Source organism: Athene cunicularia (assembly GCF_003259725.1).
Source record: "Athene cunicularia isolate RWA chromosome 19 unlocalized genomic scaffold, athCun1 chr19_part1, whole genome shotgun sequence".
NCBI classification, from domain to species: Eukaryota; Metazoa; Chordata; class Aves; order Strigiformes; family Strigidae; genus Athene; species Athene cunicularia.
In genome coordinates, this window is record NW_020799124.1 from 9109624 (window position 1) to 9122377 (window position 12754).

Sequence of the window (12754 nt, forward strand, 5' to 3'; positions counted from 1 at the left end):
ATCCCTACCCCAGAATACACAAAACTGAAGATTTCTGCATTTGACTATCGCTGCTTTTCTGTAGGAGAATATTACTCTGATACCCGATTATGTAAAATTTAAGATAATTAATAACTGCAAGTCATTCAAGATAAAGCTCCAAATTGAATTTTAAACTTTTTTTTTTTAAGCTTTCTTCCTTGAACCTAGGCTTTAGCAGAGATAGGCAAAAAACGGTTTAAATCATATGCTGATTTACTTGAAGTATGAACCTGTAGAACCACCCTCCTACTTTTTCCCTCTTTCTTTTCTCAGCACAAGTATCTAAGTAGGAGCTTCTAGGGCAAAGGCAGAGGCGGCGGCTGCTCTGTGAAATGTGCGCTCATAGCAGTGATGAAAACACAAGTTTATACATTCCTGACATGCTCTTCTAGAGTCTACTCAGCACACTGAAAGCTTAAAGTGTACATACAGGAGCAAAAGGTGTGATTTATTCTTATTTCTCCATGGAAAGAAAAAAATGTGTGCTAGTGGAAGCCTAGCAGTGAGATAAGACCCTTTCCCATGCAGCACACTAGTGCCATGAATTGATGTAGGGTGTGTAGGTAAAAGCAGAGGGCTTTTTTTTCTGTACAAAACACCTCTATTTTGAGAGATTTGCTGGGAGGGCTGTCTGCTGTGTCCCAACAAGCCCTGCATAGGGACACGCTGAAGAGTGATGAGTGCCTTCCTGGCTCAGCTTGTCCCTGTGTCCTGTCCTAGTATTGCTCAGAACTGCCGGCTAAAAGAGCACAGGACTGAGACCCCCTTAGTGCAGATCTTGGTTCTTTACAGAAGGCAGGAATAAGCTGTACTTGGAGGGCTTAAACTCCTTCATGGCCTCACAAGTAACTTTGTGCAGTTAGTTGGCACCTTGAAATATGTTTTTATTATATTTGGTCTGACATCTTCCAGGCAGGCAGGTCCAAAAGTGTGAGTCTGTCAACTTGCTTGTATTTATTGGAGACCTATTTTTAGAGCTAGGACAATTTAATATGAAAACTATCTGTTCTGGTTTGGTTAGATCTGAAACAGAAAATACTGATTTCCCATCCCCCCCCTTCTCTCTCCATAACTATCCTGGCCTTGTGGCCATGCCAGTGCTGCCAGCTCTAACCCTCAGCATCTTCTCTCCAACAGGTTGGTGGGACGAAGACCGGCGTTGTACGCTACGTGGGGGAGACGGATTTTGCGAAAGGAGAGTGGTGTGGTGTGGAGCTGGATGAGCCCCTGGGGAAGAACGATGGGGCGGTTGCTGGTACAAGGTACTGTGTGCTCTCAAACCCAGCCTGGGGTGTGTAGGGCCCTGCTAGGGTGTGTACATACCTCCTAGGGTGGCTGGGGGCCAAATGCCATCTGGACCTGGGAGGAAGAGTTTGGTGGGACATTGTCAGCTGGAAGGAAGAGTCCAGGTTTGAGTCTTTTAGGCTTTGGGATAGCTTTGCAAGGGAGATCAATAGAAACCTCATCACTGGAGCATTTTAAAGCAGGATCAGATAATGTCTATGAAGTAGCCTGAGTGGATTCAGGAAACAGGAGAGAGTAGGGAGAGAAGATACTTATAGTGGTATTTAGTTTTTGCTAGAAATTGATTCTGTGATTGTATTAGTTCTGCTTTCTACCACACAATCCCTTCATAAACTTTCTTCTTGCACTACATCTATAATCCTCCCTGTCAGAACTATAGAAAATAAAGATCTGGATCTCTTTATCTCTGCTTAATGTTATTTGTTCTGTTCTTTCTGAGGACAAATTTCCGGAGATCTGAAAAAAATAATTGGTGATCATTGTCTGTCCTTGTACTAATTCTGTAGTATGATCGCTGTCTGCTGATTGATCTTACCACCTCTGACTCCATAGGCACCTCCACTACTTTCCTTTTCAAAAAAAGCCCTTGTTAGTACCTATAAAACTAGGCGGGGGCATCTCACAGGCTTGCTGGGCAGCTGTTCCTGTTCATGTGGAAGTTAGGTAAAGGAACGACCCTCAGACTCAGGTCTTCAGCTTGGTGTTGTTCAAATCTGAGTTAGGCAGCAGCACTTTGACCCTGCTTCAAATTCAGGTGGAACTGATTCCTTGTCCTTCACAAGTTCCTTCAGTGGGAAATACTGTTGATTTCTTGGAGCCTCTTAAGGGAATCTTGAGTTAGAGGTGAGATTTAACTTTGAAATGGAGGAGCGGAGAGTCCCTCCCTTGTTAGATCTCAGGTTCTGTCATAATGGTTTCTTGTGTTGCGTCAGCCTTGTTTTGTCCAGGAGCCATGTGTTTTCATTTAAAATAAGAGAAACACTGCCTTGTTCAATGTCAGGACAAGAAAGCAGTAAATGATTGGCAGCAGATGGCTGAGTTCCAGCCTATTCTTAAAAGAAAAGAACCAGGATTGTAGAGAATAATTCATGGAGTGAATCCAAGTCCCTGCTTTTTTTTATCATATGCTACAAATTATCTCTAAGCTTAATCTTTAGGGTGCTGAGAAATGATTTATTGTCTCTGCATGTGGAAGGGCTGGAAAACACATGTGAGCACAAGGGTGCTCTCTCTGCCTCTTGTCCTCACTTCTCTGTTGCTGTGTCTCGAAAACCCAACTTTTGGAAGTTGTCTTCTGAAACTACTACATGTTGGCTGAGGTATATGCCCTGTCTGTAAGGCTTTTTTCCTTTGTTTTACACTTTATCAAGAGCAGGAAAAATTGAGCTCCACAGCAGGGATTAGGGACCCAGGAGTGAATGAAGAGATTTGGATTAAACAGAGGAGATCGAGGGAAGTCCATAAGGGATCCCTGGCCCTTGCAACCAGGCTGACTGTGCAGATCTGACAGTAATGGATACTAGCCAATACAGCAGTGGTACCCATGGACTCTTCAGTTGAAGGGTGCTCTGTCCACCAAGCATCTGGCTGTAAGTTTGCAGTGTTGTCCCTGTTTGTCCTTTGAGCCTTAATCCAACCTTTCCACTTTTACAGCATGTGCTAGTTTCCTTGGTAGTCTTTTGGAGAAGCCAGTGTAGTAAAGCCAACTCCCTGGGTGCATGCAGGCGTCCCTCAGGCAGCCTCCCCATGTTTGCCATGGCCACGGGGGATTCCTGATACTGCCCCGAGCTTGTCCTGCCAGAATCAGTCTGGGCAGATCGTCCAGGGCTCTGGAGTCTCTCTGCTTTGGTGGTTGTTGCCATCTAGTGAGCATCCGTGGCCTGGCTGCCCGAGAGCAGCGCTCGCTGCCGCAGTGGCAGTCTGCTGCGGGAGCGGGGTTGAGTCCAAAGAGCTGACGCTGAGATGGTGGAGGCTGGGGCGAGTGGGAGAGGCAACATGTGGGCAAGTGAGCGAGGATATTGTGACCATCTTCTCTGCCGTGGGCTACTCCAGTTGAGTTGGTGGAGAATTGGCTGAAATTTGTGGATGATCACTCTGATTCTCCTGCAGGTTCAGGAAGGGGCTTCAGGTCTGGATGTGTGTCAAGGGAAGGTTAAAGGGCCAGGGCTTCCCAAGCAGCTCGTGGCTCTCTGGAGGCTGCCCGCAGGCTGTGGTTCAGTAGCAGAGCCCGCAAGGACAGGACATCACTGCAGTGAGCCCCTCTCTGTATGTCAGATGAGTGCTGCTGTGAGACACTGAGGCTTGCTGCATCTGCTCTCCTGTCTGCACAGGAGACTAGGGAGGTGCTGGTGTAGGGATTTTTTGGTTTTTATCCACAAAGCCAAGCAAGTTCCACTTATCTCTAGTATATTAACCTTTACCTTATTTTATTGCTCTTCCTTCTCTGCCTCTGCTTCTGTGAGAGTCTTTGCTCACTAAACTGCTCATACCTTTGCTTTCACATAGCCTGAAACGTGTCAGCCTTAAATGATGAAGACTTTTATCTGTTTCAAAATTTCCTGTGCTGCAGTTTGCATTGCCATCACAACACCACTTTTCTTCCCTGCTTCTTTTCTGTAATGTAAGTGTAGAGCTCCTTAGCACTCAGGGAGAGCAGCTCTTGGTTTTTGAGCAGGTTTATTTTTTTAATTGCCAAGTGTTCTGGACCCAATTCCTGCTTCTGAACTATAAAACTTAATTGTAACCACTTTCAGTCTGGACTAGAAGCAAATGAGCAGACAGTGATGTGAGTTTGAACTTGCTAAGAGCTGTCAGGGGGCTTTTGAGGGACTTAACCTTTGGCATTGTTGTACAGCCACAAGGGCTCAACTGTGCTTAGACCAGACAGACCTAGGGAAAGGGCTGTGCCATGCTCTTTGTCTGCCTGTGCCTACTACAGTTTGAGAATATGATGCTGAGCCGGGCTTTGGCTGGTTTGTAAGAGGTCAGACTGATTTATTTTTATTGTTTTTTCCTTGGGTCCCCACTCTGCAGCACGGTCAGCCTGCGGTATGGCTGGTTTTCCAAACCCAAGGGCCTGTGTTGGCAGCAAGCAGAGGAGACTAAGTGATTTTGGGTTGTAGAGGGTTTTTGTAAAGATTGTTATAGAAAAACTGGGCTTGAGCAGATGTTTGAAAACTAATCACTTTCTCATCTGGCTGGAGATCAGGCTGTTCTCTGGCCTCCCAAGCACACAGACACAGCCCTGTTGCTGCCAACAGTTTAAAATAAAAGGGAATTGGGGAAGCAGCTGCTCACATCTGGAGAGAAAGGACTTGTGCTAGCAAAGCTGGATTTGTGTCATTTATTCATTAGGACCTGTTTTTTATGCTAACATAGAACAGACATGGCCTAGTATCTAGTTCTAGCCTTGCTACAAAGCCTGTGAGAATTCTTAAAGGAAACAGTTTTCTGTGTTGACTACTCTCTTGAAACAAGGGGATGCAATACCTGGAGATGATCTGGTTTTACTTGCTGCAGTGCAGCTGGCTAGCAACAGATAAACCCTGGCTTGAGCCAGTCGGCCCAAACTCTGAAGGGGTTTCCAAGGTTTGACACTGTGGGTTTTGGCTCATTTGTATTCTGAAAGAGGGCTCCAGAGAGACATAATCATCAGGCTCGCTGCAAGTGTGGAGAGAACTTGCACTGTAATTATCTGATCCTCCCTTTTTTATGCTTGCTTCTTTCTAGGTTTGTTTGCGTGGGAACCAGTTCCTCTTTCTCTGCCACCCAGAGGAGATGGCACACACTGGAGTTTGCTGTAACAGTATTTTTAGCTTCAGAGTTAGGAGCTGCCATTTTCCCTTTCTGTTTAGGAAGGGAAGATTTTTACCCTATAGAACATTTATAGAGAGCTGTGTGATTCAGATCTTTTTATTAGACACACTTTGCTACATGACTTTCTTGCAAAACAAAGAACACACACAGGTTTTGGGGAGGCTGGTATGTTGGGAAGCTTGGTTTGTAAGGAAGGAGCGTGTGTGCTGTCGCTGTGTTTATGTAGTGGGATCTTTGTGCTATCTAGGCTACCAGATGGATCTTTCCTGGCATGTCGTCAGTGTGCAGCAACTAGTGCATGACAGTTATCTTGGGTTTTCCTGCCTAAGCACCATGAGTGAAAACATGGAGATTGCCACTACTCAAGGTGGCAATGAAAGGAGAATAATCTAACCACTTGCACACGGGAAAGAATGTCACAGCAAAGAACCAAGAGATGAGCAGAGGGCTGGGGTTGTGTATTGCTTAGCAGTGCTGTTCTGTGAGGCTTGGGTGAGATGGATGCTTTACCACTTCTGACTTGATGCATCTCCTGTATTACAGATATTTTCAGTGCCCTCCCAAGTTTGGCCTCTTTGCTCCCATCCACAAGGTGATCCGGATCGGGTTCCCATCAACCAGCCCTGCCAAGGCAAAGAAGAGCAAACGAATGGCCATGGGAGTGTCTGCCTTAACCCACAGCCCCAGCAGCTCCTCCATCAGCTCTGTCAGCTCAGTAGCATCATCTGTTGGGGGCAGGCCCAGCCGCAGCGGGCTGGTAAGTGGCTCTTTCTACAGACTGTGCATCCTCAATCCGCTTCTGTGACCCAGCTCTACAAAGTGGGAGGGTTGGGGTTTTGTTTCAGCAGCTGCACTGGGGCGGCTTCTCCTTCACTGTCAGTGAAATGAGGGGAGTGGGGTGTGGGATACTGTTACCCACCTTACAAATAGGACTATCCATGGACAGAAGAGTTGTAAGAGACACAAAGCAATTGTGACCGTTAAAGAGCCTGAACTGCGATTTACAATGGGAGGAATCTCAGCTCCATTGTCAAGTTGCTTGTATCAGCAAAAGCATGGCCAGCAGGGACAGAGAAGGGATCTTACCCCTGTACTCAGCACTGGTGAGGCCACTTACTGTGTTACTGTGTTCAGTTTTGGGCCCCTCACCCCAAAAAGGCCATGTAATGACTCGAGTGTGTCCAGAGAAGGGCAACAGAGCTGGTGCAGGGTCTGGAGCACAGGTCTGCTGGGGAGCTGCTGAGGGAACTGGGGGGGTTTAGTCTGGAGAAGAGGAGGCTGAGGGGAGACCTCCTGGCCCTCTGCAACTCCCTGACAGGAGGGTGCAGAGAAGGGGGATGAGTCTCTTGAACCAAGTAACAAGCAATAGGACAAGAGGAAATGGCCTCAAGCTGTGCCAGGGCAGGGTCAGGCTGGCTCTGAGGAAGGATTTCTGTGCAGAAGGGGCTGTTGGGCATTGGAATGGGCTGCCCAGGGCAGGGGGGGCGTCCCCATCCCTGGAGGGGTTGAAGAGTCAGGTTGACCCAGTGCTGAGGGATCTGGCGGAGTTGAGAATGGTCAGTGTGAGGTTAATGGTTGGACTGGAGGATCTTCTACGTCTTTTCCAACCTTGATGATTCTGTGAAGAGCAGGTTTTCTGTAGGATCCCTGCTGAAAAATGCCATTGCTGTTTGTTCTGCATGGTTGTGTAGCAGTGTGCTGCTGTACTGAACAGCTATGCAGAAGCTCCTACAATGACTGCGTTTCCCTGTGGAGGGGTAACACTGTCCTGGGTCACATGCCTTGTGCTTTGGCAAGTACTCAAAGCGGTGGACGCCAGAGCAGGCAGAAATATTATTAAAAGCCCTGCGTCTGCCGTAGTGTGTGCTGCATAGCTCCTGCAGTTGTCTTGGCTGGGGATGAGGGTGCATATCCATTACTGGGAGTGGGTCCAAGCAGCCCATACCAGTCTCCAGTTGAGATCAGTCCTCCTAGCTGAGCTCACTGTTTGGGACTGCACCAGTGCAGGTCATCAGTAAGATATATCTAAGAAGGCAGACATAAACTTTACTGACCCAGTTTGTACCCCACGTCCTGTCCTTTGGGAAACAGTCCTTTCATTGCAATGTGGAAGAGCTATTGGGCATGTGAGCAGTGTCCAAATGTTTTGTAGACTTGTTAACTCCACCTGTAGAGTCTAGAACTGGATCTGCAGCTCTGTACAGCCTAATAAATGATCTGCAGGTGAGATGCATTCCAGATCTAACAGGGACTTCAAGCTATTCTAGACTGGGAAGGACATAGCTTTATACTTGTCTCTTTTCAACTCTCTCTCTAGCTGACAGAGACCTCTTCTCGATATGCCCGAAAAATCTCTGGCACCACAGCTCTCCAGGAGGCACTGAAGGAGAAGCAGCAGCACATCGAACAGCTACTGGCAGAGCGTGACCTGGAGCGGGCTGAAGTTGCCAAAGCCACTAGCCACATCTGTGAGGTAGAGAAAGAGATTGCCATCATGAAGGCCCAACATGAGCAGGTAGGAAGTGACATGGCTTTATCACTAGCGCTGAAATACCTGGCATCTTCTGAAAGTTTCAGATCATAACGTTATCCCCATATAGCTTCCTGATGTGAAACCTGGGCTCTGAATTCTGCCTTTTATGTGGAGACAGCTTCTTGCATGGTGGGTTAGGCTGAGGCTCTTTCTCCACTCCTGCCAGTGTCACATGTGCTCTTGCCCCAAGCCAGGAGCAGAAAAAGGACTGTGCCAGAAAACGGACAGTAAATAGTTTGTGTCTGGTGGGTCAATATATTTGAATGCTGAAGTGCAAGCAAAGGGCAACCTTGTTCCCCTTAGCCACCCAATCTGACCTTGGCTGTGATTGCATTGCAGTGGTTTTCTGGTACTATTGGATACTGCCGGGAACATCAGCTCAGTTCGTATGTCACTGCTTTCCTGCCAGAGAGGATGTTTTTATCACATTAATGAAGTCAAGAGATCTGTAAGGAAAACAGGCTGATCATACTAGCTTTTATTTTTTTAGAAGCATTTGTACAAATTATATTTTATGCATTTAAATGCTTATAAAGAGGAGTTATGTTTGTGCTGTTTGTCAATACGTGGCTCTCCAATGAGTGCTGTTGCCCTAAATTCCTTGCTCACGTTTATAAACCCCGGTCTGTGACTAGGGAGCAGGGATGGCACTGTATATATTTACATGGTGGGCTGCACCTGCCTGTCAAATGCAGGAGAAACTGGCAAATCAACTGCAAGCTGATATCATCCCTGTGTATAGTATTTTCCAGTAATTACCAGTAACAAATGAATTAACACAAGTCAGAAATGTCTCTCTTGCTTCATGACCAGGTCTGAATTGCACCTGGAACCTCAGACCAGATTTTCAAAACTGTTCAGGTTTCAGGTTCTTAACTCTTAATCAGAGCTGGGTTCCTTAGAGGGTTCTGGTCAGAGGGGCACTGAAACATGGATCGAGTTTACAGCTGCTGGAGATTGAGCAGCTTTTTTCTTTTTGATACCTACACACTGGTTCTTTGGGAAACCTACCTTTTTACCATAGCATCCTCTGAAATAGATCATCAAAACCTTCTGTTCATTTGTTCTGATCCTTTTTTAAACAACTCTTGTACTTCAAACATCATTAAATTTTGTGGCTTGGGCTCTTTTTTTGCTGCAGTATGTCAGTGAGGCGGAAGGAAACCTCCAGCGAGCACGAGCCCTGGTGGATGGGATGCAGAAGGAGAAGATCGAGCTGTTGAACCAGCTGGAAGAGGAGAAGAGGTAAACAGGAGTGGATGGGTGTGGAGGAGGGGAAGTTATGCGGGAGATAAGGCTCTTGTCTGAGAATATCATTCACTGGATCTAAGAAGAAAGCAACTGGGAGAGTCATCTTTGGATGTCTCCCAGTACTTCATATATGCTGTGTTTCACTCTCCTGGCCACTGTGGTTTGCCTGCATGTAGGGGAAGGGTGTGCTGCTTCAGGTAATGGGAAGTTTAGAACAGTTTTCCTTCAATTGCACATCTGATGGGACTCTTGTCTAGGATTGGGCACCCAGTACTGTGATTGCCCCCGTTTGCTGACCAACTGCTGCTAATCACAGCTGGACAGTGAAGTATTTCCAATTAGTTTTGTACATTCCTATGTCTTACAGCTCCTAGAGGAGAGTCAGTGCTATTACCGTTCAGTGGGGTTGCAGTGAGCTAATTTTTGTGATGTGACAAGTCTCAGGTTTTTTGAATACACTCAGCTGAACCTGCCCTGCTGTTGCAATGCAACTGAAAGGCAGAAGACAACCAGCCAGCCAGGGCAGCAAATACTTTGGATAGGGGTAGCTCTGTTTTGTTGCCAAAATGAGTTTCATGAATTTTCATGCTTTCCTGCCAATTGCATGTAGCACTTTTTAAGAAAAAGACACCATCAGCTTCCATTCCTGATTAGGACTGAAAGTGATGGCACTTTTATGATGACCCTGATAAATATTTGACAGGCTGCTTGCATGTCCGGGAGCATGTGACCATGGCAAATGTTGCACTGACAATACAGTGGTGGCCAACAGTTGATCTACTACTGCCAGTATAAGGCCAAATAGTCTTGGTCTCCTGTGGGGCAGTGAAGTTATTTAGAGGTTTCAGTCACCTGCCCTGTTTTTCAGTTCCTGACACAAAGCAGGGAGAAGCAGCATTATTTGCCTGAAGGAAGAAGGGCTCCAGTAATATCAGTTACTCTGAGATTTGATACCCTGACCAAACTCAGCCATGTCACTGTGTAAAATGGAATTACTCAGTAAGGATGGGATTAACTCATGGCAGGGGTGTGGACAGTGAAAAAGCCTTGCCTTCAGATGTTGGCTAAGGAAACGGTATAAAATAACAGTACTGGATAATAAACAGAACTGTGCAGGCTGGGCCATCCCAGACCCCTAACCTTTCTCTGCAGCCTGGCTTTGCTAAAGGCCACTTCTTTCCCCTCTATTTGTGATGTGCACATCTTAAGGATGTTCCTTCTGAGGAAGGGAAGTCAAACTGGAGTACAGCCTTACTATAGTGTGATTCATCGTCTCCCCACATCCCAGAGGCCCCATCCATGTAGATATGATGATGCATATATTTCCTTTCTGGATAAAAGTGAAGATCTGCTTGTCATTTTTGGAGTCCAATTGCTCCATATATATAATTAAACTCCTTCAGTGGGAAGAGAAAGACATTTCTGTTTATTAAATAACTGAAAACAGTGTTGATATCAATTGAATGATGCCTCTCCTGAGAACGAATTGTTCTTTTGTGGACAAGTCTCCCTGTTCTCCTGGTAGGCAGCTCACTTTCCCAGCTCCAGGAGGCCCTTTAACCCGAGACAGCTGGGTTCTTTCCTAAATATCAACAGATGTCTCCTCTAATTAGAGGAGGTTTAGACAAGGAAGCTTGTTTATGAAGTTAGATATGTATATTCACAGCTATTTTTATCTGTAATGGAATCAGAGTCCATACATCTGGCTACCAGCTCAACATCCTCATTATTGCCCTTTTTTTTTTAAATCAGTAAAGAGAACAAAGAGAACCGAGTTTACCAGAAAATTGAATTATTTTTCATCATTATTGGATTTTCTCGTCAGACTTTGCAAAAGAGTGCTAGGCATGTCTGCATTTGTGCGTGTGGTTTTATATGCGTTTATGCATGACTGGCCTATACAGTGAAGGCTTTTCTGCCAGGGTAACTCACCATTTCCATGTTGTGGAAACTTTAAGCATTGCCCACCCTTTGCCAAGGAGGCAGATGTCCTGATGCCCTTGGAATATTCTGTATGGACCCTGTGCATTTGCCACAGGAATTGCACAGTGCTCAGCTGCAGGATAACTACATCTAAGTAAAGCAGTGAAACCTGATTGTGATTTTCATGTTTTTGGGACTCCAGTGTCAGTGAACAGTAGTTGTGCTTGCTGAGAGGTGGTGCAGCAGAAACAGCATGTCTGTGAGCATGTACCTTGCATGAAGGCAAATGTTTGCAATGTGGAAAGTTTGCTTATTAACTGTCTTGCAGTTTATCTTCTGCTGAGGTGTTTGTATACAAAGGTTGTCTGTATCCCTCTCCTCTCAGACCTCACTTGTGTCGGGGGGACATGTGCAGTGGCTGCTTAGAACTGGGATGCTCATCTCCGTGTTACTCATTGCTGTTTGTGTCTCTTCCCTTCCCCAGGAAAGTGGAGGACTTACAGTTCCGTGTGGAGGAAGAATCCATCACAAAGGGGGATCTGGAGGTAATTCCTAACAACCTTACCAAAATGTGGGGTTAAAACCTGGAAGTGCATGTGGGGCCTCACTTGAGTAATTTCTGCCACCTTTTGCTCAACTCTAAACAATACTTCATCTTTACTGATGGCTTTGGACCTGCTGCGAACACAAGGGTATAAACTGTGAAGATTAGTCTTTGGTATGTTGCCCAATGACTAATAATGCTAGGAGCTGCCTAGAATTAATCACACATAGCCAGCCTGGCTTTAAATGTTGCCATGAGTTGCCAAGCCATGTTGAAATCTGACTGTATCTGAATCATTTCAGCTTAGATTTTCCCCTGTAGAAATGAACTGACTGCTCAGTCACTGTCCCTGCAGTGTCCTGCTATCAGCAGCTAATGGACATGCACAGTCTCCTTGTCAGATGCTGTTCTGTTCCTGCTGAAATGCTGTGTACCATTTGACCTGTGGTAGCCTTGTGTGGAGTCCTCTGCCTGCCAGCATGAGGGTTGACACTAGGATGCCCTTTCAGCTGGAGGGGCTGTTGCTCAGTGCTGTTGCAGTGAACATTATGTAAACTGGAAGTGATGTTGGGAGCTTGCCCTTGAGTGGGAGGCTGTTCTGTGGGGGGGGAAAAAAAAAAGAAAAGAAAACATTTCTGTGAAAGCAAGGCTCTGCTCTAGATCTGTAAATTAAGGGACTTTCCCTTATCTTTAGCTTGAGTGTTAGGTTACTAACAGCCAGAAATGTCAAGGGACTTGCTCCTGTGCTTCACTGTTGGTCATATCAGTAGAAGCCCAGGAAAATGGGAAAACTAGGCAATGGCATAAACCTCTCTTCTTTATCCAGAAGCTGAGTAATGTGTTAGGGTATAAATCAGCAATGCACTGATAGTGGACCTTTGCTAAAGGACAGCAAGTGCAGTTTCTGCATATTGTGTGGGTATAGAATCAGGTTTCTGTTGATTCCTGAGCTTAGATAATACGTTTCCCTTTAGTGCTTTAGAGCAGGGTGGCTGATCATCCCTCATTCCCTTTGAGAGCAGCAAATTGTCCCTGTGTAAGCTTTAAGTGTTTAAGCCTGACAGTGTAATAATGGCAATGGGACCAGGGCTAGCTAGCTAGCAGGTATATTTACATATATTTTCTTAAAAAGCTACTCCACTTTAGCAAGATGGTAAGCTGCTGTGACATAAGTGCTCCTGTGACTGCAGGTCCAAACTGAGGACAGATCTGATTTTCATTTGGGCTGGGAAGGAGCTGCTTTGCAATGGGAATGTGGCCAAGCTTCTTGCATGCTACCAGGGTCTCATCCTCACTTCCATGTTCTTCTGTACTGAAGAACAAATAACTTCTTAGGAAAGAGTCATGGAACAGCTTGGTTT

General features: G+C 45.9%; 1 protein-coding gene across 3 annotated transcripts in view; it reads left to right on the plus strand.

The window, feature by feature from the left end:
- Positions 1–12754, plus strand: part of CLIP2 (CAP-Gly domain containing linker protein 2) — a 64151-nt gene that overhangs the window by 31100 nt on the left and 20297 nt on the right. For all 3 annotated transcript variants that reach the window (XM_026861463.1, XM_026861464.1, XM_026861465.1), the window contains exons 3-7: positions 1159–1283; positions 5686–5899; positions 7460–7657; positions 8817–8920; positions 11334–11394. In XM_026861463.1, the coding sequence (XP_026717264.1) occupies positions 1159–1283; positions 5686–5899; positions 7460–7657; positions 8817–8920; positions 11334–11394 (702 nt within the window). The remainder of the gene's footprint in view (positions 1–1158; positions 1284–5685; positions 5900–7459; positions 7658–8816; positions 8921–11333; positions 11395–12754) is intronic.